Source organism: Bos indicus x Bos taurus, chromosome X, assembly GCF_003369695.1.
Source record: "Bos indicus x Bos taurus breed Angus x Brahman F1 hybrid chromosome X, Bos_hybrid_MaternalHap_v2.0, whole genome shotgun sequence".
Taxonomy (NCBI): Eukaryota; Metazoa; Chordata; class Mammalia; order Artiodactyla; family Bovidae; genus Bos; species Bos indicus x Bos taurus.
Genome location: NC_040105.1, coordinates 61,876,855 through 61,903,056, shown reverse-complemented (window position 1 = coordinate 61,903,056; position 26,202 = coordinate 61,876,855). Strand labels below are relative to the sequence as shown.

At 39.2% G+C, this 26,202-nt stretch overlaps 1 protein-coding gene across 5 annotated transcripts in view; it reads left to right on the top strand.

Moving 5' to 3' along the window:
- Positions 1-26,202, top strand: part of OPHN1 (oligophrenin 1) — a 627,552-nt gene that overhangs the window by 329,659 nt on the left and 271,691 nt on the right. For all 5 annotated transcript variants that reach the window (XM_027535147.1, XM_027535145.1, XM_027535143.1 and 2 more), the window contains 4 exons: positions 3,507-3,611; positions 5,578-5,707; positions 8,199-8,302; positions 25,990-26,081. In XM_027535147.1, the coding sequence (XP_027390948.1) occupies positions 3,507-3,611; positions 5,578-5,707; positions 8,199-8,302; positions 25,990-26,081 (431 nt within the window). The remainder of the gene's footprint in view (positions 1-3,506; positions 3,612-5,577; positions 5,708-8,198; positions 8,303-25,989; positions 26,082-26,202) is intronic.

Below are 26,202 nucleotides of genomic sequence, written 5' to 3'. Positions count from 1 at the left end.
AAAATGAATTCAGTTCAGTTCAGTTCAGTCGCTCAGTTGTGTCTGACTCTTTGTGAACCCATGAATTGCAGCATGCCAGACCTCCCTGTCCATCAACAACTCCCAGAATTCACCCAAACTCATGTCCATCGAGTCAGTGATGCCATCCAGCCATCTCATCCTCTGTCATACCCTTCTCCTCCTGCCCCCAATCCCTCCCAGCAGCAGGGTCTTTTCTACTGAGTCAACTCTTTGCATTAGGTGGCCAAAGTATTGGAGTTTCAGCTTCAACATCAGTCCTTCCAATGAGCACCCAGGACTGATCTCCTTTAGGATGGAGTGGTTGGATCTCTTTGCAGTCCAAGGGACTCTCAAGAGTCTTCTCCAACACCACAGTTCACAAGCATCAATTCTTTGGTGCTCAGCTTTCTTCAAAAAGAATAGAGCAGTTTTTACTACTTCCTGTTACACTTTACTCCCTGGTGGCTCAGATGGTAAAGAGTCCTCCTGCAATGCAGGAGACCTGAGTTTTATCCCTGGATCAGGAAGATACCCTGGAGAATGGAAGGGCAACTCACTCCCATATTCTTGCCTGGGAAATCCCATGGACAGAGGAGTCTAGCAGTCTCCAGTCTATGTGGTCGCAAAGAGTCTGACACAACTGAACAATCAACACACACACACACACACACACACACACACACATTACACTTTACTATTGCTAGTATTGAGCATTGATTTTTAATATGTTTGTATTTCACAGACAAAATTTTTATTTTGTCGTTGTGTATATTTGATTTTTATTGGAGTGAACATTTGAAACATTAAAAATATATTTTATTGATCATTTCTATGTCTTCTGCAATGTCCCACCCCCTCCCCAATACATTTCTAATTTAAAGATTGTTTTTCAAAATAAGATCCTTGGATATTTTAGCATTATGATATTGTTCATTATGATCATTTATCCATTTTTATTTATTGTTTTTATCAACAAATATTTGAGTCTCCTTCCTCAGTGGCTCAGCATTAAAGAATCTGCCGGCAATGCTGGAGATGCAGGAGACAGTGGTTCAATCCTCGGGTCTAGAAGATCCCCTGGAGGAGGGAATGGCAACCCACTCCAGTATTCTTGCCTGGACAATCCCATGGACAGAGGAGCCTGACAGAATACAGTCCACAGGATCACAAAGAATCCAACACTTCTGAAGTGACTGAACATGCATGTATTTATGAGTACATACTCTGTGCCAGTCCTGAAGATATAAAGACAGCTATTCTCACATTGTACAGGAGACAGGGATCAAAACCATCCCCATGGAAAAAAATGCAAAATGGCTGTCTGGGGAGGCCTTACAAATAGCTGTGAAAAGAAGAGAAGCGAAAAGCAAAGGAGAAAAGGCGAGATATAAGCATCTGAATGCAGAGTTTCAAAGAATAGCAAGAAGAGATAAGAAAGCCTTCCTCGAGTGATTAATGCGAAGAAATAGAGGAAAACAACAGAATGGGACAGACTAGGCATCTCTTCAAGAAAATCAGAGATACCAAAGGAACATTTCATGCAAAGATGAGCTCGATAAAGGACAGAAATGGTATGGACCTAACAGAAGCAGAAGATATTAAGAAGAGGTGGCAAGAATACACAGAAGAACTGTACAAAAAAGATCTTCACGACCAAGATAATCACGATGGTATGATCACTTACCTAGAGCCAGACATCCTCAATGTGAAGTCAAGTGGGACTTACGGAGCATCACTACGAACAAAGCTAGTGGAGGTGATGGAATTCCAGTTGAGCTATTTCAAATCCTGAAAGATGATGCCGAGAAAATGCTGCACTCAATATGCCAGCAAATTTGGAAAACTGAGCAGTGGCCACAGGACTGGAAAAGGTCAGTTTTCATTCCAATCCCAAAGAAAGGCAATGCCAAAGAATGCTCAAACTACTGCACAATTGCACTCATCTCACACACTAGTAAAGTAATGCTCAAAATTCTCCAAGCCAGGCTTCAGCAATACATGAATCTTGAACTTCCAGATGTTCAAGTTGGTTTTAGAAAAGGCAGAGGAACCAGAGATCAAATTGTGAACATCTGCTGGATCATCGAAAAAACAAGAGAGTTCCAGAGAAACATCTACTTCAGCTTTATTGACTATGCCAAAGCCTTTAACTGTGTGGATCACAATAAACGGTGGAAAATTCTGAAAGAGATGGTTATATCAGACCACCTGACCTGCCTCTTGAGAAACCTATATGCAGGTCAGGAAGCAACAGTTAGAACTGGACATGGAACAACAGACTGGTTCCAAATAGGAAAAGGAGTATGTCAAGGCTGTATATTGTCACCCTGCTTATTGAACTTATATGCAGAATACATCATGAGAAACTCTGGGCTGGAAGAAGCACAAGCTGGTATCAAGATTGCTGGGAGAAATATCAATAACCTCAGATATGCAGATGACACCACCCTTATGGCATAAAGTGAAGAGGAACTAAAAAGCCTCTTGATGAAAGTGAAAGAGGAGAGTAAAAATGTTGGCTTAAAGCTCAACATTCAGAAAACGAAGATCATGGCATCTGGTCCCTTGGCTTCATGGGAAATAGATGGGGAAACAGTGGAAATAGTGTCATACTTTATTTTGGGGGCCTCCAAAATCACTGCAGATGGTCGCTGCAGCCATGAAATTAAAAGACGCTTACTCCTTGGAAGAAAAGTTATGACCAACCTAGACTGCATATTCAAAAGCAGAGATTACTTTGCCAACAAATGTCCATCTAGTCAAGGCTATGGTTTTTCCAGTGGTCATGTATGGATGTGAAATTTGGACTGTGAGGAAAGCTGACTGCTGAAGAATTGATGCTTTTGAAGTGTGGTGTTGGAGAAGACTCTTGAGAGTCCCTTCGAGTTCAAGGAGATCCAGCCACTCCGTTCTAAAGGAAATCACTCCTGGGTGTTCTTTGGAAGGACTGATGCTAAAGCTGAAACTCCAGTACTTTGGCTACCTCATGCAAAGAGTTGACTCATTGGAAAAGACTCTGATGCTGGGAGGAATTGGGGGCAGGAGGAAAAGGGGATGACAGAGGATCAGATGGCTGGATGGCATCACTGACTCGGTGGACGTGAGGTTGAGTGAACTCCGGGAGTTGGTGATGGACAGGGAGGCCTGGAGTGCTGCGATTCATGGGGTCGCAAAGAGTCGGACACGAATGAGCCACTGAACTGAACTGAACTGATTCCCACATTATGTTCATCCTATCCACATTTTGATTGGTTTCATATACTATCTGAAAAGGGTATTGTTGAATAAATTTGTTAGTAGTTCTTATTCTCTGGATTTGAGTCCAGTGTGAATGTTTAACGTAATGAAAAATAGGTATGTGTCGACCTATTTGTGTTTGCATTACTGCTTTGAAGACTATATTCGTTAAACACTGTGTGAGGTTTCTTTTTTGTGTGTCTTGTTTCCCTGTATTTGATTAATGTGAAGACGGTGGTGATAAAGTTGTTTTTATACATTTTCTCTAGGTCTTGGCCTTTCTTCATAGCCTCTTCATTTCCAACAGCTTGACTGTGGAACTAACACAGGATTTCCTCCCGTATAAACAACAGCTTCAGCTCAGTTTACAGAATGTGAGTTTTCCTGTGGGTTTCTTCACCAGTCTTTGCATTGCATTTGGATTTCATTCTCAATATCTTGACTTTAGAATTTTAGGTTATTATATCCCAGCTAATTTGTGAACCAACTGGTGTGGATCACAAATATTTCAGTGTAATAGATTGTTTTTACTCTTCCAGTTTCAACTATTCCCTGTCTTTGAGGCTGACTGTTGTTCAAACCCACCCTTCCACCCACTAACACATCTATCCAGTATTTATTAAATGTTGCTAATTTGCTATATCTCTCCCAGATTAGAACCCATCGATGGGCTTATTTAAGTACAGGTCAGGTCTTATGGTAGTTAGTCAAGATACTCTCTTTGTAGGTTTTATTAATATGAATGCCCATTCATCCCTTCCTTTTCTCATTACATTAGTATAGTTAAATGAATTATCTTGAAAGATTGTCTCAATCTTTCCCATGCTGTTTCTTATCAATGGGCATAGGCACAGCCTTCCCTTACTTGTCTCATATCATTTTTCTCATTTAGTTATTTAACTCACGTTTAACAATTACTTAGGTATATAATGAACATATACCTTGTGCCAGGCATTGTAAAATGCACTGAACATACCATAATGAGGCACGTTAGTTTTTGTCTTCAGGGATTATTCAGTGCCTTAGAGCTGAGAGAGATAAACAGAGATACAGCATGATTACTTATGAAAAGTGCTAAAATAGAGTTAAGACGAAAAAAGTTAAAAAAGCACAGAGTATAGAATAATTGTTTGATACAGGAAAAGAAAGCACCACTGAGGTAGTGATTTTGGACCTGTTACATTGCATAAAATTTATAGATGAATTTTTGGATGAAAACAATTAATTGTTTAGGAGATTCTGACTTACACTTGTTTCTTTCTGGGTACTCTCTTTCACCAGAATGTGAGAGTTCCTGTCTTCTGCTGATTTACAATATATTTCTATAACTAGCTCAATTACTTAATCTTCCTGCAAATATAACTTGAAAAGTCTGAGTTTAGCAACAAATATTTGCATATATATATGGCTTCCCTGGTGACTCAGAGGTTAAAGCCTCTGCTTCCAATGCGGGAGACCCGGGTTTGATCCCTGGGTTGGGAAGATCCCCTGGAGAAGGAAATGACAACCCACTCCAGTATTCTTGCCTGGAGAATCCCATGGATGGAGGAGCCTGGTAGGCCACAGTCCACGGGGTCGCAAAGAGTCGGACACGACTGAGTGACTTCACTTTCACTTTTACATATATATATATATATATCAAACTCAAAAGATAATCTGCAGAGTGAATTCAACTAGGTAGGACAGCCCAGTTCAGCTTTTTCGATAACATCATGTGACAATCTTGAGACTAAACACTAAAGATTTATCTCTAGTGATTCTGATACACGCATTTCAAACTGTGTTTTGCCATTGTTTTTTAGTAATGTACTTTAAGCATACTACTTCTTAATATTAGCTTTTCTTATTCATGAGCATGAAAACATAGGTTTTCTGTTGACCTATGTTCAAAGAGAACACACTCTCATAGCCTTTATTCTAATGGCCAGGGTTTGTTTCAGTGTCAAAGTAACCAGTAACTTTACTTGAGGCAGAATGTAGAAGTTGCTATGATAATATTGTCCTAGGGACCCTTCTTTATAGCCTTCCTTTTTGTAAGGCAGAGTTAGTGTGATGCTCAGAATTCTTAGAGCTTTTATTTCTTGGACCCTTTAGTGATTTCCATTAGAAAATGTCTCCCAGGTACATTGTTATTTACATTTCTCTCTCCCTTTTAGCCTTTAGTACTGTTAAACTACGCTAAATTGTTTTCTAGTTACTATGCCACTCGACACTTGTTTTTTGCTATGCTGTAGCACATTATAAAAGCTGAGGAAACTCTGTACTAAGTCTCTGATCATTGAATGCTTATTCATGATGATGGTGCTGATGATAATAATTATGATGATAATATCTTGACAGACAAGAAATCATTTCTCCAGTACCCGAGAAGAGATGGAAGAACTTAAGAAAAGGATGAAAGAAGCTCCGCAGACATGCAAACTTCCAGGACAGCCAACCATTGAAGGCTATCTCTATACGCAAGAGAAATGTGTGTGGGAATACAGGGATAGCCACTGGGTTTAAGTAGGCTGATACCCACTGCTACTTGGCCTCTCCAAACCCCAGGCACCCATATAGTTCATAGACCCCTTCCAGCTATACCTCTTTGGAAACCAGCATAAGAACAGAGAAAATAAAAAGGAAGGCAAAATTAAAGGGGGAGGTTAAGGATTTGTATTACAAAGGCTGTGGGATGATAAGACTTAAGTTTTTCTCTGAAATTCAAAATGAGGATTGTTAATTGCTTAATGCTTTCAATGACTCTGACTTAGACTAAAAGGAAGGTAGGATAGAGGAGATATAAAATAATATTTATTATACCTATTATGTGCCAGGCATGGTGTTAAGTGCTTTAAATATACTACTTCATGTAACCTTTGGAAGCACTTTACCATACCAATATTCACATGAAGCCATGGAGGCTTAGAGAGATCACTAACTGGAAGTCACCTAACTATCAAGTAAAAAGGCTAAATGTAAAGTCAGGTTTGTGAAATGCCAAAACCTATGCTCCTACAACTGTACCCTATACCTCCCATTGTCTTAGGATCACAAGGTTGCCTTTAAAGCACTACCCAACCATTGTGATTTCAGTGAACAACACAGTTGTTCATTACTAACTAAGGGAAATGGTTATCTTATTCAGTTAATGAATATTTCAGAGGTTTAAGCTTCTCTGCCTCCTAATGTTATGCAAACCTGTATGTGCTATTTGATTTTCTTTTGAATTGTGATACAATATCTCCAAAGCCTGTAACTTGAGTCTCTGACCTAGTGAGTAGGTAGAAGAGACTATTCAGAGGTTACCAGTGGCAAAACCCACTGAAATCCACAAACCATGGTATTTCAGCATTGGTATTATCATACTTTTCCTCCCTTAGAGCAGTCCACTTTGATGATTTTCAAAGGTGTGTTCTATTTGTCAGGTTCAGTTCTTCACCTGTCCGTTACAAGATCTCTCAATCTCAGTGCTATTGACATTTCAGGTTGGGTAATTTTCTGTTTTGAGAGGTCATCCTATGCATTATATGCTGTTTTGAAGTATCTATAGCCTCTCCCCACTTTATTCTGATAGTACTTCCCAACTATGATAACCTAAGATGTCTCTTGGCATTGCCAAATGTCCTCTGGGAGGCACAACTGCTCCTAGTTGAGAACCACTGCTGTGTTATACGAGGGGCAGAGTAATGAGTATGTTGTCTTGACTTTAATATCAACTAACTATGTGATCCTTCTATTCCCCAGTTTTTTAATTTTTCAAATGAATATGACATTCCTACTCAGTTGAATGTATGTTTACTAAAAATCCTTTTTCCCAGACAATGTGTAATGCAATGGGAGTACAAAAAATGGATCAAACTTAGTTTTTGACCTCAAGAAGTTTACAGTCTAATGAAGATACATGTATATTTAGAATTATAATGAAGTGTGTTGAGCATTACATTTGGAGAATATATCTATGGGCTTCACTGAGGAAGTGATATACGAACTGAAATGTGAATTAAGAGTGGGAGTTTGACAGGTAAAAAAAAGGCAAAGAAAATTCCAGGTGTATACCATTGCATGAGTCAAGGCACAGAGGTGTGTGAGAGTGTATTTTATTTGTAGGGTCTTCGTTATCCAGGAAGAGTCCTGGTTTATATTTGTTGTCCATATACAATTATTAATAGTGCCCTGTTCACTATTAAATATGTCCTGAACTTGGTCTATCAGTTATATCGCCAACTATTTATTTGATAACTGAATGTAATTCAATGAGTCAGGGGCATAGAAGTGAGGGGGGAAAAAAAGCCAAGTTGAAAAGCTAAATACAATCACATTATAAAAGGCTTTGTGAGCCAACCTAAGGAATTTGGAAAGAATGGGAAATCCATAGGTGGTTTATAATAAGAGGAATGATATAAATAGAGATATAATTAAAAATATTCTCTAACAAAAGAGTAGAGAATAGGCTAGAAAGGAGCGATCAGAGAAGGCCACTGAAATCATTAATTGGAGAAATAGTAAATTTTTGTTTTTCTTGGAATATCTTATAAAACAGTTTTTTGCCAAACATCAGAAATAGAGTCTTGAATGAATTCAACTATAAAAGGAGTGAAAAATGAGACATGTAGGGGATAGAATGAGCAGAACCCTACCACCAATCAAATAGGGCAGGTTATAGGGAAGGAAAAGCAGAAGATTACAGATGTCCATAGCTCATACAATAAAATGTATAATGGGAGTACTCACAGTGAACACAGTAAGGAGAGTGGTTTGGAGCAAGCCAGAGCAGATGTGGAAAGTAGTTGATGAGGATTACAACAACCATATGTGTAGTGGGCTGGTGGTACTGCATAGCTGGAGCTCAGGGGAAAGGTAGGACTAGATATGGATCATGACCATGAAAAGTAACCTGTGCACAGGTTCTGTCTTACAGGTAAACTGACCATGCAGCCAAAATACTTATTCTATCAGCTCACTGTTGCCTGTCTTTGTAGGGGCTTTGGGAATATCCTGGGTGAAATACTACTGCCAATATGAGAAAGAGACCAAAACGTTCACTATGACGCCTATGGATCAGAAGCCAGGTGCTAAGCAGCAGGTCAGTTCTTTTATGGGCCACATTTTTTTGAAATACATCTGTGACTGCATCTCAGAAAAGAATATATGTTGACTTCATGTCAAAGAATTAAGTCTACCACTGTCACATGAACCGATGTCTTCATATGTTTTCCTTGGCCTAAGTTTGCATTGGCCCAGATACTACCCAGTTGAGTGAAGAATCTCTGTTAATGATTTCAGGCCTTCGTAAAGTGCCTTTACTCTTTTAGATCATTGTTACAAGTGTCTATCACATTGTACAAAGAAAATTTACAAACAAAATATGGACAAATTGAAGGAGGAGAGTATTATTTGCTTTTAAGAAGGCTCTACTATGGATTCTTTAAAATAGTGTTTAAAAAGAAGCATTTTCTTTAAAGGAATATTCTGTCATCTAAATTTGAAATAACCTATATACTACATTTTATGCAATGCTCAAATGTCTTTAAGCACTTAATTCTTCTGGAAAGGCCTCCAGACTTTCCTCTACTCCCCAAAATGGCAACATGAGTTTGACACACTGACATGATAGTTCACTTACTATCATGAGGAGGAACTTGATACTATTATATTATAAATTCTATACTATTTTATGTATGACAACCCAGCTAAAAAATTAGTCTGTCATCTCACTTTTTCCCATCTTTGTATGGGCTTTGGGAACATACATACATAGGACCCTGAAGGTTTCCTAAGATAAAAGCTAATAGACTGACTATTCATATTCTAAAAGTAATATCACTTTAACTGTCTTTCAGACAGGGCCTTAGGGCATAATTAATAAAAGTTTCTGTTATTTAAAAATTGTTTACAAAATGGAACAAGGTTTACTTGTTAGCATTGAAAGTTGTGATGCATGAAGACCCAATTTCCATAGGCAGAAATTTGGAGACTTTTGGGGCCATTGCTGGTGATTTCCAGGGAAGATTGCTCTTGTGTAGCTTGTTCATAGGACCATACTACAAAGCTACAGTGAACAAGACAGTATGGTACTGGCACAAAGACAGAATTATGGATCAATGAAACAAAATAGAAAGTCCAGAGATAAATCCACGCACCTAGAGACACTTTATCTATGACAAAGGAGACAAAAATACACAATGTACAAGAAACAGTCTCTTCAGCAAGTGGTACTGAGAAAACTGGCCAATTATATGCAAAAGAATGAAACTAGAAAAATTTCTAACACCAAACACAAAAATAAACTCAAAATGGATTTTAAGACCTAAATGTAAGGTGAGAAACTATAAAACTCTTTGAGGAAAAGCTGCTTTTCTTTTTTTGTCATTAACAAGAAATTTTGGGATTCTGCTTTGAATGTGGGTTAGACATGGGATGCACCTCTCACAGAGCATACCAAATGGGGTTTTCACAGTCTTCACCCATGTTTATATGTAGGTCAAGTTGCTCATTCATGACTTCAGTACTCTTTAGTTTCTGGTCTGCCAATTGCTGAAGAACTTTTAAATGTGGTTCCATTAAAGTGTGTTGTCACACAGAATTTGTTCCATTTCTGTGAGAAGTTAGCTTAAGTATTAATATCTGACTAACAAATGCTTTTAAGCAACCTGTAATCTCTTCCTTCTCTTTTTCTACACACATTACTTTCCAAACCTTGGACTTCAAAATTGCTTTCTTAGGTCCTACAACAAAGATCAAGCCACAGGCAGCAGATATTAATACTACTTTCATAGTTTCTTAATATCTTCTGCTTCTGTTAGGTGCATACATTTTCTGTACTTTATTGTGCCCATTTTTGCATGAAATATTCCCTTGGTATATCTAATTTTCTTGAAGAGATCTTTAGTCTTTCCCATTCTATTGTTTCCTCTATTTCTTTGCACTGTTCACTTAAGAAGGCTTTCTTATCTCTTTGTGCTATTCCTTGGAACTCTCCATTGAGATGGGTATATTTTTCCTTTTCTCCTTTGCCTTCCACTTCTCTTCTATTCTCAGCTATTTATAAGGTCTCTGAAGACAAGCATTTTGCCTTTCTGCATTTCTTTTTCTCGAGGATGATTTTGTTGACTCCCTCCTATGCAATGCTATGAAACTCTGTCCATAATTAGAGATGCCAAGGGAACATTTCATGAAAGATGGGCATAATAAAGGAGAGAAATGGTATGGACCTAACAGAAGCAAAAGATATTAACAAGAGGTGGCAAGACTGCACAGAAGAACTATACAAAAAAAGGTCTTAATGACCCAGACAACCGCAATTGTGTGATCATTCACCTAGAGCCAGCCTACCTGGAGTGTGAAGTCAAGTACACCTTCAGAAGCATTACTACCAACAAAGCTAGTGGAGGTGAGGGAAATCCACCTGAGCTATTTCAAGTCATAAAAGATGATGCTGTTAGAGTGCTGCACTCAATATGCCAGCAAATTTGGAAAACTCAACAGTGGCCACAGGACTGGAAAGGTCAGTTTTCATTCCAGTCCCAAAAAAGGGCAATACCAAAGAATGTTTAAATTACCTCACAGCTGTACTCATTTCACATGCTAGCAAGGTAATGCTCAAAATCCTTCAAGCCAGGCTCCAACAGTACATGAATTGAGAACTTCCAGTTGTACAAGCTGGGTGTAGAAAGGGCAGAGGAATGAAAGAGGAATGAAAGATTAAATTGCCAGCAACCATTGGATCATAGGAAAAGCAAAGGGATTCCAGAAAAGCATAAAAAAAGCAAAGAGATTCCAGAAAAACAACTACTTCTGCTTCATTGAATACACTAAAGCCTTTGTGTGAATCACAGCAAACTGGAAAATTCTTACAGAGATGGGAATACCAGACCACCTTACCTGCCTCCTGAGAAAACTGTATGCAGGTAAAGCAGCAACAGTTAGAACTGGACACGGAACAACAGACTGGTTTAAAATTGGGAAAGGAATATGTCAAGGTTATATTGCCACCATGTTTATTTAACTTCTGTGCAGAAGTACATCATGTGAAATGCTGGGCTGGATGAAGCACAAGCTGGAATCAACATATACTGGAGAAATATCAATGACCTCAGATAGGAAGATGGCACCACCCTAATGGCAGAAAGTGAAGAGGAACTAAAGAGCCTCTTGATGAAGGAGAAAGAGTAGAGTGAAAAAGCTAGGTTAAAACTCAACATTCAAAGAGCAAAGATCATGGAATCTGGTCCTGTCATTTCATGGCAAATAGATGGGCAAACAATAGAAACAGTGACAGACTTTATTACCTTGGGCTCAAAAATCACCGTGGATGGTGACTGCAGCCAAGAAATTAACACACACTTGCTCCTTGGAAGAAAAGCTAGACAACATATTTGCTGACATATTGAGGGCAGCACTTTCACAGCATCATGTTTTAGGATTTGAAATAGTTCAACTGGAATTTCATCACCTCTACTAGCTTTGTTCATAGTGATGCTTCCTAAGGCCCACTTGACTTTGCATTCCAGGATGTATGGCTGTATGTGAGTGATCACACCACTGTGGTTATCTGGGTCATGAAGTCCCAGATAGCTTTTTGTATAGTTCTTCTGTGTATTCTTGCCACCTCTTCTTAATATCTTCTGCTTCTGTTAGGTCCATACAATTTCTGTCCTTTATTGTGCACATCTTTGCATGAAATGTTCTAATTTTCTTCTAGAGAGATCTCTAGTCTTTCCCATTCTATTGTTTTCCTCTATTTCTTTGCATTGATCACTGAGGAAGGCTTTCTTATCCTTCATGCTATTCTTTGGAACTCTGCATTCAAATGGGTATATCTTTCCTTTTCTCTTTTGCCTTTCACTACTTTTCTCAGCTATTTGTAAGGCCTCCTCAGACAACCATTTTGCCTTTTTGCATTTCTTTTTCTTGGGGATGGTCTTGATCACTGCCTCCTGTACAATGGCACAAACCTCTGTCCTTAGTTCTTCAGGTACTCTGTCTATCAGATCTAATCCCTTGAATCTATTTGTCACTTCCACTGTATAATTGTAAGGGATTTGATTTAGGTCATTCCTGAATGGTCTAGTAGTTTTCCAAACTTTCTTCAATTTAAGTCTGAGTTTGGCAATAAGGAATCCATGATCTGAGCCACAGTTAGCTCCCGGTCTTGTTTTTGCTGATTGTATAGAGCTTCTCCATCTCTGGCTATAAAGAACATAATCGATCTGATTTTGGAATTGACCATCTGGTGAGGTCCATGTGTAGAGTCTTCTCTCCTGTTGTTGGAAGAGGGTATTTGCTATGACCAGTGTGTTCTCTTGGCAAAACTCTATTAGCCTTTTCCCTGCTTCATTTTGTACTCCAAGGCCAAATTTGCCTGTTCTCCAAGTATCTTTTGACTTTCTACTTTTGCATTCCAGTCCTCTATAATGAAAAGAACATCTTTTTTGGTTGTAAGTTCTAGAAGGTCTTGTAGGTCTTCATGGAACTGTTCAGCTTCTTCAGCATTACTCGTCGGGGTATAGACTTGGATTACTGTGATATTGAATGGTTTGCCTTGGAAATGAACAGAGATCATTCTGTCATTTTTGAGATTGCATCCAAGTACTGCATTTTGGACTCCTTTGTTGACTATGATGGCTACTCCATTTCTTCTAAGGGATTCTTGCCCATAGTAGTAGATATAATGATCATCTGAGTTAAATTTACCCATTACAGTCCATTTTAGTTCACTGATTCCTAAAATGTCAGTGTTCACTCTTGCCATCTCCTGTTTGACCTCTTCCAATTTGCTTTAATTCATGGATCTAGCATTCCAGATTCCTATTCAGTATTGCTCTTTACAGCCTCGGACTTTACTTCCATCATCAGTAACATCCACATCTGGGTGTTGTTTTTGCTTTGGCTCTGTCTCTTCATTCTTTCTGAAGTTATTTCTCTACAGATCTGCAGTAGCATATTGGACATGTACTGACCTAGGGAGTTCATCTTTTAGTGTTCTATATTTATTTCAAATACTAAAAGATGGTGCTGTGAAAGTGCTGCACTCAATATGCCAGCAAATGTGGAAAACTCAGCAATGGCCACAGGACTGGAAAAGGTCAGTTTTCATTCCAATCCCAAAGAAAGGCAATTCCAAAGAATGTTCAGTCTACTACATGACTGCACTCATCTCACATGCTAGCAAAGTAATGCTTAAAATTTTCCAAGCCAGGCTTCAACAATACATGATCCGTGAACTTCCTTATGTTCAACCTGAATTAGAAAATGTAGAGGAACCAGAGATTAAATTGCCAATATCCATTGGACCATCAAAAAAGCAAGAGAGTTTCAGAAAACCATCTACTTCTGCTTTATTGACTCTGCCTAACTCTTAGACTGTGTGGATCACAACAAACAGTGGAGAATTCTTCAAGAGATGGGAATACCAGACCAACTGACCTGCCTTCTTAGAAATCTGTATGTAGGTCAAGAAGTAACAGTTAGAACGGGACATGGAAGAACAGACTGGTTCCAAATCGGGAAAGGAGTATGTCAAGGCCGTATAATATCACCTGGCTTATTTAATTTATGTGCAGACTACACCATGCGAATTGCTGGGCTGGATGAAGCACAAGGTGGAATCAAGTTTGCCAGGAGAAATATGAAGAACTTCAGATATTCAGATGATACCACCCTTATGGCTGAAAGCAGAGAACTAAAGAGTGTCTTGATGAAAATCAAAGAGGAGAGTGGAAAAGTTTGCTTGAAACTCAACGTTACGAAAACTAAGATCACGTCATCTGGTCCCATCACTTCATGGCAAATAGATGGGGAAACACCGGAAACAGTGGCAAACTTTATTTTTGCTGCTGCTGCTGCTAAGTCGCTTCAGTCATGTCTGACCCTGTGTGACCCCATGGGGCTCCAAAATCACTGCAGATGATGACTGCAGCCATGAAATTAAAAGACCCTTGCTTCTTGATAGAAAAGCTATGATCAACCTAGACAGCATACTAAAAAACAGAGACATTACTTTGCCAACAAAAGTCCATCTAGTCAAAGTTATGGTTTTTCCAGTAGTCATGTATGGAAAAGGCGATGGCACCCCACTCCAGTACTCTTGCCTGGAAAATCCCATGGATGGAGGAGCCTGGTGGCCTGCAGTCCATGGGGTCGCTAAGAGTCGGATATGACTGAGCGACTTCACTTTCACTTTTCACTTTCATGCATTGGAGAAGGAAATGGCAACCCACTCCACTGTTCTTGCCTGGAGAATCCCAGGGACGGGAGAGCCTAGTGGGCTGCCTTCTATGGGGTCACACAGAGTCGGACACAACTGAAGTGACTTAGCAGCAGTAGTCATGTATAGATGTAAGAGTTGGACTATAAAGAAAGCTGAGTGCTGAAGAATCGATGCTTTTGAACTGTGGTGCTGGAGAAGACTCTTGAGAGTCTCTTGGATTGCAAGGAGATCCAACAAGTCCATCCTAAAGGAAATCAGTCCTGTTTATTCATTGAAAGGACTAATGCTGAAGCTGAAACTCCAATATTTTGGCCTTCTGATGTGAAGAACTGACTCATTGTAAAAAACCCTAATTTTGGGAAATATTGAAGGAGGAAAGAGAAGAGATAGACAGGGGATGAGATAGTTGGATAGCACCACCGAGTCCAATGGACATGAATTTGAGTAAGCTCCGGGAATTGGTGGTGGACAGGGAAGCCTGCATGCTGCAGTCCATGGGGTTGAAAAGAGTCAGACACGACTGAGCTACTGAACTCAATTGAACTGAGACAGCATATTAAAAAGCTGAGACATTTATTTGCTGACAAAGGTCCCTATAGTCAAAGCTATGGTTTTTCCAATGGTCATGTATAGATGTGAGAGTTGAACCATAAAGAAGGCTGCAAACTGAATTTTATGATTTCAAACTGTGTTGCCGGTGAAGACTCCTGAGAGTCTCTTGCAATTCAGAGATCAAAACAGTCAACCCTTAAAGAATCAACTCTGAATACTCATTTGAAGGACTGATGCTGAAGCTGAAGCTCCAGTACTTTGGCCACCTGATGGGAAGAGTCAACTCAATTGAAAAGACCCTGATGCTGGGAAATATTGAGGGTAGAAGGAGAATGGGGTGACAGTGGGTGAGATATTTCGATGGCATCATCGACTCAGTGGACATGAGTTTGAGTTAAATCCAGGAGATAATGAAGGACAGGGAAGCCTAGTGTGCTGCAGTCCATGGGGTTGCAAAGAATTGGATACGTGAGTGACTGAACAACAACAACATAGCTTCTTAGCAGATTAGAGCAAGCCCTTCTTTTACTTGTTTTTTCCCTCTGCCCTTTTAATTGAATTATTTGCATTCCTTTTGATGATAGTCATTCAGACAGATGTGAGGTGAAACTCACTCTGGTGAAAGCTCATTCACCCGATGATTAGTGATACTGAACATCTTTTAATGTTCCTGTTGGCCATTTGTTTGTTTGTTTGTTTGTTTTCAAAAAAATTAGTTCCCTTGTGCACTCTTTAATATTTTCTTTGATTTTGAATTTTATGAGTTTCCTGTATATTTTGCCTATTTACCCTTTATCAGGTATATCATTTACACATATTTCCTCCCATTCAGAAGGTGGCTTTTTCATTTTGTTGATAGTTTCCTTTGCCTTGCAAAAGCTTTTTAGGTTGAGGAAGTCCCATTTGTTTATTTTTGCTGTTGTTAATTTTTCCTGAGAAGATTAAAAAACAAACAAACAAACAAACTGGGATGACCCTAAGGGATGGGTTGGGGAGGCAGGTGGGAGGGAGTGTCAGGATGGGGAACACATGTACACTCATGGCTGATTCATGTAAATGTATGGCAAAAACCACTACAATATTGTAAATAATTAGCCTGCAATTAAAATAAATAAATTAACAAAACAAAAAATATTGCTAAAGCCCAATGTCAGAGAGAACTGCCTATGTTTTCTTCTAGGATTTTTATGCTTTCAAATTCTCCACCTGAGTCTTTCATTCATTTTGCATTTAATTTTGTTTACAGTGTGAAAAATAGTCCAGTTTAATTATTTCGCATGTAGCTGTCTAGGTTCCCAACACCATTTACTAAAGAGAATATTTATCTCCCATTGTATATTCTTGCATTCTTTGTCACAGAATAATTGGAATGTATAAGTGTGGATACTTTCTGTTCTCTGTGTTCTGTTGCACTGATTTTTGTGTCTGTTTTTATGCCAGAAAAATATCGTTTTGATTATTCTGCATGCATTTGTAGTTGGTCATTTGTGTTCAGCCCTTTGCATCCCCATGTACTGTAGCCCACCAGGCTCCTCTACTGTGGGATTTTCCAGACAGGAATACTGCAGTGGGTTGCCATTTATCTTTATAGTATAGTTTGAAATCAGGGAGTATGTTAACTTCAGCTTTGTTCTTCCTTCTCAAAATTGTTTTAGTTATTCAAGGTCTTTGCATGTACATACAAATTTTAGAATTACTTGTTGTAGTTATGTGAAAAATGGCATTGCTATTTTGATATTAATTACATACAATCTGTAAATTACCTTGGATCGCATGGTCATTTTAATAATATTAATTCTTCTAATCCACGAGTATGGAGTATCTTTCCATTTGTTTGTATCATCTTCAGTTCCTTTCCTTAGTGCCTTATACTTCTCTTGAGTACAGGTATTTTACCTCCTTAGATTATCTCTAGGTTTTTTATTCTTTTTTATGTGATTGTAAATTGTTTTATTAGTTTCTCTTTCTGACAGTTTGTTTCCAGTGTGCATAATTGCCACAGATTTCATTTTAAATTATTTATTTTTAATTGAAGGATAATTGCTTTACAATTTTATGTTGGTTTCTGCCATACATCAACATGAATCACCCATAGGTATACCTACGTCCCTTCCCTTTTGAACCTCCCTCCCAGCTCCCACCCCATCCCAACCCTCTAGCTTATCACAGAGCACCCATTTCAGGTCACTGAATCATACAGCAAATTCCCACTGGCAATCTATTTTATAAGACCTTATAGAACTAACACCCAAAAAAGATGTCCTTTTCATTATAGGGGACTGCAGTGCAAAAGTAGGAAGTCAAGAGATACCTGGAATAACAGAAATATTTGGTCTTGGAATACAAAATGAAGCAGGGAAAAGGCTAACAGAGTTTTGCAAAAAGAACACACTGGTCATAAAAAATCACCCTCTTCCAACAACACAAGAGAAGACTCTACACCTGGACATCACCATATGGTCAATACCAAAGACAGATTGGTTATATTCTTAGTAGCCAAAAATGGAGAAGCTCTATACAGTCAGCAAAAACAAGACTGGGAGCTGACTGTGGCTCAGACCATGGACTCCTTATTGCTAAATTCAGACTTAAATTGAAGAAAGTAGAGAAAACCACTAGACCATTCAGGAATGACCTAAATCAAATCCCTTATGATTATACAGTGGAAGTGACAAATAGATTCTAGGGATTAGATCTGATAGACAAAGTGCCTGAAGAAATATGGACAGAGGTTTGTGACATTGTACAGGCGGCATTTATCAAGACCATCCCCAAGAAAAAGAAATGCAAAAAATCAAAATTGTTATCTGAGGAGGCCTTACACATAGCTGAGAAAAGAAGAGAAGTGAAGGGCAAAGGAGAAAAGGAAAGATATACCCATTTGAATGCAGAGTCCCAAAGAAAGCCTTCCTCAGTGATCATGAAAAGAAATAGAGAAAAACAACAGAATGGGAAAGACTAGAAATCTCTTCAAGAAAATTAGAGATACCTAGGAAGTATTTCATGCAAAGATGTGCACAATATAGGACAGAAATTGTATGGAGCTAACAGAAGCAGAGATATTAAGAAGAGGTGGCAAGAATACACAGAAGAACTATACAAAAAATATCATCATGACCCAGATAACCACAGTGGTGTGATCAGTCACCTAGAGCCGGACATCCTGGAATGTGAAGTGAAGTGGGCCTTAGGAAGCATCACTGTGAACAAAGCTAGTGGAGGTGATGGAATTCCAGTTGAGCTATTACAAATCTTAAAAGATGATGGTGTGAAAGTGCTGCATTTAATATGCCAGCAAATTTGGAAAACTCAGCAGTGGCCACAGGACTGGAAAAGGTCAGTTTTCATTCCAATCCCAAAGAAAGGCAATGCCAAAGAATGCTCAAACTATCACACAATTTCACTCTTCTCACATGCTAGCAAAGAAATAGTGAAAATTTTCCAAGCCAGGCTTCAACAATACATGAACCATGAACTTCCAGATATTCAAGGTGGATTTTAAAAACTCAGTGGAACCAGAAATCAAATTCCCAACATCTGTTGGATAATTGAAAAAGCACAAGAGTTCCAAAAAAACATCTACTTCTGCTTTATTGACTATGCCAAAGCCTTTGACTCTGTGGATCACAATAAAGTATGGAAAATTGTTAAACAGATGGAAATACCACACCACATGACCTTCCTCCTGAGAAATCTGTATGCAGGTCAGGAAGCAACAGTTAGAACTGGACATGGCACCAGAGACTGGTTCCAAATCAGGAAAGGAGTACGTCAAGGCTGTATATTGTCACCTTGCTTATTTAACTTTTATGCAGAGTACATCATGCAAAGTGCTGTGCTGGATGAAGCACAAGCTGGAATCAAGATTGCCAGGAGAAATATCAATAACCTCAGATATGCAGATGACACCACCCTTATGGCAGAAAGTGAAGAAGTAAAGAGTCTCTTGATGAAAGTGAAATAGGAGAGTGAAAATGTTGACTTAAAGCTCAACATTCAGAAAACTAAGATCACGGAATCCAGTCCCATCACTTCATAGAAAATAGATGGGAAAACAGTGGAAACAGTGACAGACTTTATTCTTTCAGGCTCCAAAATCACTGCAGATGGTGACTGCAGCCATGAAATTAGAATACAGCTTGCTCCTTGAAAGAAAAGCTATGACTAACTTAGACATCTTATTAAAATACAGAGATGTTACTTTGCCAACAATGGTACATCTAGCCAAATCTATGGTTTTTCCAGTAGTCATGTATGTATGTGAGAGTTGGAGTATAAAGAAAACTCAGTGCTGAAGAATAGATGCTTTGGAATTGTGGTATTGGAGAGGACTCTTGAGAGTCCCTTGGTCAGCAAGGAGATCCAACCAGTCCATCCTAATAGAAATCAGTCTTGAATAGTCATTGGAAGAAATGATGCTGAAGCTGAATCTACAATCCTTTGGGCACCTAATGCGAGGAACTGTCTCATTGGAAAAGACCCTGATGCTGGGAAAGATTGAAGGCAGGAGGAGAAGAGGACAACAGAGAATGGTATGGTTGGATGGCATTAGTGACTCTATGGAGATGAGTTTGAATAAACTCCAAGAGTTGGTGATGGACAGGGAAGCCTAGTGTGCTGGAGTCCATGGGGTTGCAGAGTCAGATAGGACTGAGCGACTGAACTGAACTGGTCTATTTAACATATGGTAGTGTATCTGTTTCCATGCTTCTCTCTCCATTTGTCCGATTCTCTCCTTCCTCTCCTGTGTCCTCAAGTCTGTTCCTTTGTCTGTGTCTCCACTGGTACTCTGCAAATAGTTTCATTAGTACTATCTTTCTAGATTCCACAAATATTCATTAATACACAGTAGTTTTTTTTTTCTCTTTCTGACTTACTTCACTCTAATAGGCTCTAGATTCATCCACCTCATTAGAACTGAGTCAAATGTGTTCCTTTCAATGCCTGAGTAATATTCCATTGTGTATACATACCACTGCTTCTTTATCCACTCTCTTGTCGATGTGCATCTAAGTTCCTTCCATGTCCTGCTGCTGCTGCTGCTAAGTCACTTCAGTCGTGTCTGACTCTGTGTGACCCCCTAGACGGCAGCCCACCAGGCTCCCCCATCCCTGGGATTCTCCAGGCAAGAACACTGGAGTGGGTTGCCATTTCCTTCTCCAATGCATGAAAGTGAAAAGTGCAAGTGAAGTTGCTCAGTTGTGTCCAACCCTCAGCGACCCCATGGATTGCAGCCTACCAGGCTCCTCCGTCCATGGGATTTTCCATGTCCTAGGTATTATAAATAGTGTTGCAATGAACACTGGGTACCTGTGTCTTTTTCCTTCATAAATTTCTCTGGGTGTAAGTCCAGTAGTGGAATTGTTAGATTATATGGTAGGTTTATTCCACCCTTTTTAAGGAAACTCCATTCTGTTTACCATAGTGGCTGTATCAATTTACATTCCCACCAACAGTGCAAGAAGTTTCCCTTTTCTTCACACCCTTTCCAGTATTTTAATTTTGTATCATGCAACTTTACTAAATTCATCGATGAGTTCTAATAGGTTTTTGGTGATTTCTTTAGGATTTTGTATTTGTGATATCATGTCATCCACAAATACTCGCACTTTATTTATTCTTTTTCACTTGGGATTTGTTTTATTTATTTATTTTTCTTCTCTGATTGCTGTCGACTAGAATTCCAATATGTTCACTAATAGTAGCAAGAGTTGGTATCCTTGTCTTTTTCCTGCTCTTAAAGGAGATGCTTTTAGCTTTTCACCATTGACTGTTTGATGTTAGTTTTGGCCTCATCATATTTGGGTTTTAATAGTAAATATGTATAGGTATGTTAAAAATAAATATGTTGAGGTATGTTCCCTGCATATCAACTTTATTAAGAATTTATTTTATCATAATGGATGTCACATTTTGACAAAAGTTCTTTTTGCATCTATTGAGGTGATCGCATGATTTTTAGTCTTCAGTTTATTACTGTGCTGTATCACATTGATTGATTTGCAGATATTCACCCATATTTGCATTCCTGGGATAAATCCCAGTTGATCATGGTGTACAAACTTTTTAATGTTAAATTGGATTTGCCAAAGTTTTGTCGAGGATATTTTCATTTATGTGCATCAGTGATATTAGTGTGTAATTTTCTGTTTTTGTAGTATCTTTGTCTGGTTTTGGCCTTTTAGAATGAGTTTGGAAATGTATTACCACTGAATTTTTGAAAATGGTTTGAAAAGAATAGATGTTAGTCTTTAAATGATTGATGAAATTCACCTGTGAAGCCATCTGGTTATGAACTTTTGTATGTTTGGATTTTTTTTTTTTTTTTTAAATTACGGATTCAGTTTCATTACTGGTAATTGGCCTGTTTGCATATCTATTTCTTTTTGATTCCATTTTGGAAGATTGTACATTTATTCATAGGCATTTCTCCTAGGTTGTCCATTTTTTTTTGGTATGTGAGTGGTCATAATAATCTCTTATGACCTGATAGACTTCTGTGTTGTTTGTTGTAATTTCTCCTTTTTTATTTCTGATTTTATTGATTTGGGCCCTCCTTTTTCCTTGATGACTCTGAGAAAATATTTATCAATTTTGTTTATGTTTTCAACTAGCTCTTAGTTTCATTAATCTTTTCTGTTTTTTGTTAATTGTTGTGTATATTTCATTTATTTCTGCTCTAGCTTATGATTTCTTTTCTTGTAGTGACTGGCTTTTGTTTATTCTTTCTCTTGTTACTTTATGTGTAAAGTTAGGTTGTTTGAGATTTTCCTCATTTTATGAGTTAGACTTATATTGCTGTAACATTCCATTTTTGAATTGCTTTTGCTGCATTCCATAAAACTTGGATTGTTGTGTTTTCATTTTCATTTTGTCTCTAGGTATTTTTTATTTCCTCTTTGATTTCTTCAGTGATCCTTTTGGTTGTTCAACTGTTTATCCTCTATATGTTTATGTTTTTTGCAGTTTTTTTTCTTATAGTTGATTTTTAGTCATAATGTTGTGATTATAAAAGATACTTAGTGTGATTTCTATCTCCTTCAATTTACTGACACTTGTTTTGTGCCTTAGCTTGTGATCTGTCTTTGAAAATGGCTCATGTATATTTGAAAAGAATGTATATTCTACAGCAAGCTTTTGAATAGAATGTTTTATATATAAAAATATGCCCCTCTTTTGGTGGGGCCTACTGTTGTGGGCACACTGGTGAGCATGGGCTGATCCCCACCACCTGATTGTTTACCTACTGCTGAAGCTTCTGCCTGCTGATGGGCCAGTCTGAGTTCTATTGCAGTTGGTGGTGGGGTCCAAGGAGCCCTGTTACTGGTTAATGCCCCTTGGTAGTTTAGGCTGTGTCCTGGTCCTGGCCCACTGGTGGGCTTGGCTGGGCACTGGTTGGCTTCTTGTGAGGCCTAAAGTGTCCCAGAACGGTTGTCAAGCTGCTGCTGGATCAAGCTGGGACCTGGGGCTTGGTATCAGCCTGTTGCTTGGTGGGTCTGGATCTTGGGTAAGCTGGTTGTGGGACATGATGTATCTCAAAGCTGATTTCAGCACATTGCTTGGCAGTGTTGGGGCCCAATATGTTCTAGGGCTGTTACCTGTCTGCTGCAGAGTAAACGAGTTCCTTGGGGCTCATGCCAGCTTATTGGTGGGTGGGCCTGAATCCTGGAGTGTCTGGGTAGTCCTGGGGGACCTATTGCTGCCTCTAGCCTGCTGGTGGATGCAGCTGTATCCCTGTATGGCTCCTAGGGCTTGTGCTAACTGGCTGGTGGATAGGGCCATGTCCAACATTAATAAGCTACAGGGAGGATTCCAAAATGGTGCTTTCTAGCATTTTTTTCCTCATGGTAGAATTAGCACCTCAAAATGGTAGCCTCCAGCTTCTATGTCCCCAGGGTGAGTTCCACTTGGCTCATGTCTCTCTGTATGGCTCTCTACTATCAGCAGGTGAATATGACCCAGGAACCTTCCTCCTTGCTTCTCAGAGCATGTGAGATTTTGTGTGCAACCTTTAAGAATAGAATACCTATTTCCTGTACACCTCTGGCTCTCCTTAAAGCAAGCCCTGCTGGCTTTCAAAGTCATATATTCTGAGGCCTTGTCTTCTCGGTTCAGGACCCCTTGACTAGGAATCTAATATGAAGATCAAACCCCTTGCTCCTTGAGGATAAATTCTACGATTGTGATTATCCTCTTATTTGTGGATCACCTGTTTAGAGGTGTGGGCCTTGACTCTACCATGCATGCGCCCCTCCCACCTATCTAGTTGTGATTCTTTCCTTATATCTGTAATTGTAGAAGATCTTTCCTGCTAGTCTTCAGGTCATTCTCACCATTGACTGTTGCTCTGTAAATAGTTGTAATGTTACTGAACAGGGTTCTTGGCCTTCCCCAGTCAATAGAAATTGACTACAGACCAGACAAGAAGTTCAGGCAAGGCTTTATTGTGGCCCCTGATGCATCAGGGGCAGCAAGAACAGACAACAAGTTCCCTTACTTGATTGCCTCCCAAAGCAGGGCAAGGTTGGTCCTTATAGGGGTGAGGGTAGAAGTGTGTCCACGGGTTGGAACAGAGGGGTAGCTTAGGCTTTTTGTCCACACCATAGGTGGTGGTGTGTGTAGGGGGCATGCACAATACTCTGCTTTTGCTCCCATCCCCCTGCTTTTGCTCCAGGCTCTTCAAAAGTGGCAGTTTTTTTTGTCTCTTTGTATCTTTTGTCCACAATTTGTCCCAACTGGGCATGCATGCAGTTATTTTTGGTCCCATACAATTTGCTTGCATTTTGTTGCTGGAACAGTGGTGTGGCCATGTGCAAGCATTGCAACACGGCAACAAAGGGTCTGAGGTCTGTCTGTCTCAGTAATTTTGGTGGGCCTATGGGAGGAGGTAAGCTCAGGTTTCTCCTACTCCACCATCTTGGGCACTCTTGTTTCAAGAACTAGTCTTAAATCCTAGTTCCAAGGCCTAATAAATTGTGATCTTGAGTAAATCAGTTATGGTTGCTCACTATCATTTTTCTCATCAGAAAAAATGTCAAGGATGATAGTCTAGTTTATAAATATTTATTGAACACTAACTTTTTACTAGGTGCTAGAGATATAAAGATAAATAAGATGCTGCCCACATCCTTGAGTTCTTAGTCAAGTAGGGGAATCAGACGTGAAAAAGAGAGGCTTTAATACAATGCAGAAAACACAAAGTAGACAGTATATATATTGGGGAAAGATTTTTGAGGAAATGAAAGCTGAACTGCAGGTTGTAGCACAAGTGAGTTTGTCAAAGAATATAGATAAAGTCATTTTGGGTGGAGGAAACAATATATGCAAAGTTGGAGTCATGAAAGAGCATGATACATGTGTGAAATAGGAGTTCTTTCACACTGATGGGACATCATAAATTAGATGAGGGTGGCTGAAGGTGAACCTGGAGTGGTGGGAAGGATGTTGTCCCTTGAGCTGTGATGTCATCTCACCAAATCTAATGGAGTTGAGAGTTTAAAAAGGGAATGTGAGCACATGATGTAGTTAATTACTCTTATCTTGCAAGGCTGACAATGCTTGATATCCTAAGTGTTGGAGTTTTAGAAGGCAGATTGAAAGATGAATATAGAATTGTGTTTCTCTAGTGCAGGAGCAAGAAAAACGATAGACCTGCAAAGGGCTTGAGTGTGACAATGAGAGGGAATTTATTTGATGATCAACTGTATGGGCCAGTTAGGACAGTATAGTGCTTAGGTACAAACTTGGCACTTTGGGCAGAAACACAAATTCAGTGTTTCTGAATTTGAGACAGCAAGGTTGGTAGTATTATTCCCATTTAATAGATTATGAAGTTTATATTCAGAGAGGAAAAATTATTTACCTTGGGCCACATACCTAGTAAAAGTCATAACTGAGACAAGACCCCAGCTTTTAAACTTCTTAGTTTATTGATATTTCTACTATTCTGACTTGGGTGACTTTGGGTGAGCCATTTTGCCCCTCTGAGCTTCACTTCCCTCTTAGGGCTGTTATGAAGAAAAGTGGTTTAAAGATACCTAGCATAATATGTGGCATGTATTAGTAATCAATAAATGTTACTTCTCTTTTCTATACCACATTGCCTCTGTTGTAAACTGAACTAGGTGGGATTTGAGGAATTTTAATCTGTGAACATGGGCTTCCCTTGTGACTCAGTGGTAAATAATCTTCCAGCAGTGTAGAAGCCACAGGGAACACAGGTTCGATCCCTGGGTCAGGAAGGTCCCCTGGAGGACATGGCAACCCACTCCAGTATTCTTGCCTGGAGAATCCCATGGACAGAGGAGCATGGCAGGCTATAGTCCATGGGGTGGCAAAGAGCTGAACATGACTGAAGCAACTTAACACACACTCAACCTGTGAACCCAATGAATTTCTATGGTTTTGTTAAGTGCCCACAAGACTAATGTGGGATACGTTGTCCTGCACACATGAAATACCAAATTCCACCTTGACTATGACAAAAATATCCTTATTTTCCCTACTCCTGCCCTATCTTTGGAGAGACTGCTTTTGTAATTCCCATCATCTTAAAGGTTCTGGAAATGGGAAACCAAAAATGTTTTTCCTCCTATCTTCTATCTGCCACTGTAATGGAAGGGACATTTCAGAAACCACTTACCCAGTGTAATCTCCCTACCTAGAAGTCTCATGAAATTTTATTTTGTATACTTAATACCATTTGTGCACCCCATTTCTCCTACATCCCCCTTATGAGTTTCCTATTTAATATACCATACTTGGAAAAGAATACTGGTTTATTCTGAGCAGTTTCTTCTGAACTCAGTCATTGATTTTTGGAACAGAGAAAAACCATCTGCCACCTTGCTACAACTACGCTTTGAGGGGACAAGGTCCTCAATGAGGCTAAACATTGTTCCTGCTGCCATAACAGATGCCTTCCAAGTGACATTAAGGACACTGCAGTAAGCAAAAGAAGCTTCTGTGTATTTTTTACAAACTGGCTATTCATCCTTCTGTTATTTCAGGGGCCCTTGGACTTAACTCTGAAGTACTGTGTGAGAAGGAAGACGGAGTCTATCGATAAGAGATTCTGTTTCGATATAGAAACAAATGAAAGGTAAGGATGTGAACTGGCAGCATCCCATGTGCCAGTTTCTGAGCCTGGGTAGGTATTTTATTTTCATCTGTCATCTCTTTTTGATAAAAATGAGCAAAACTATTCATGACACCATTTTATT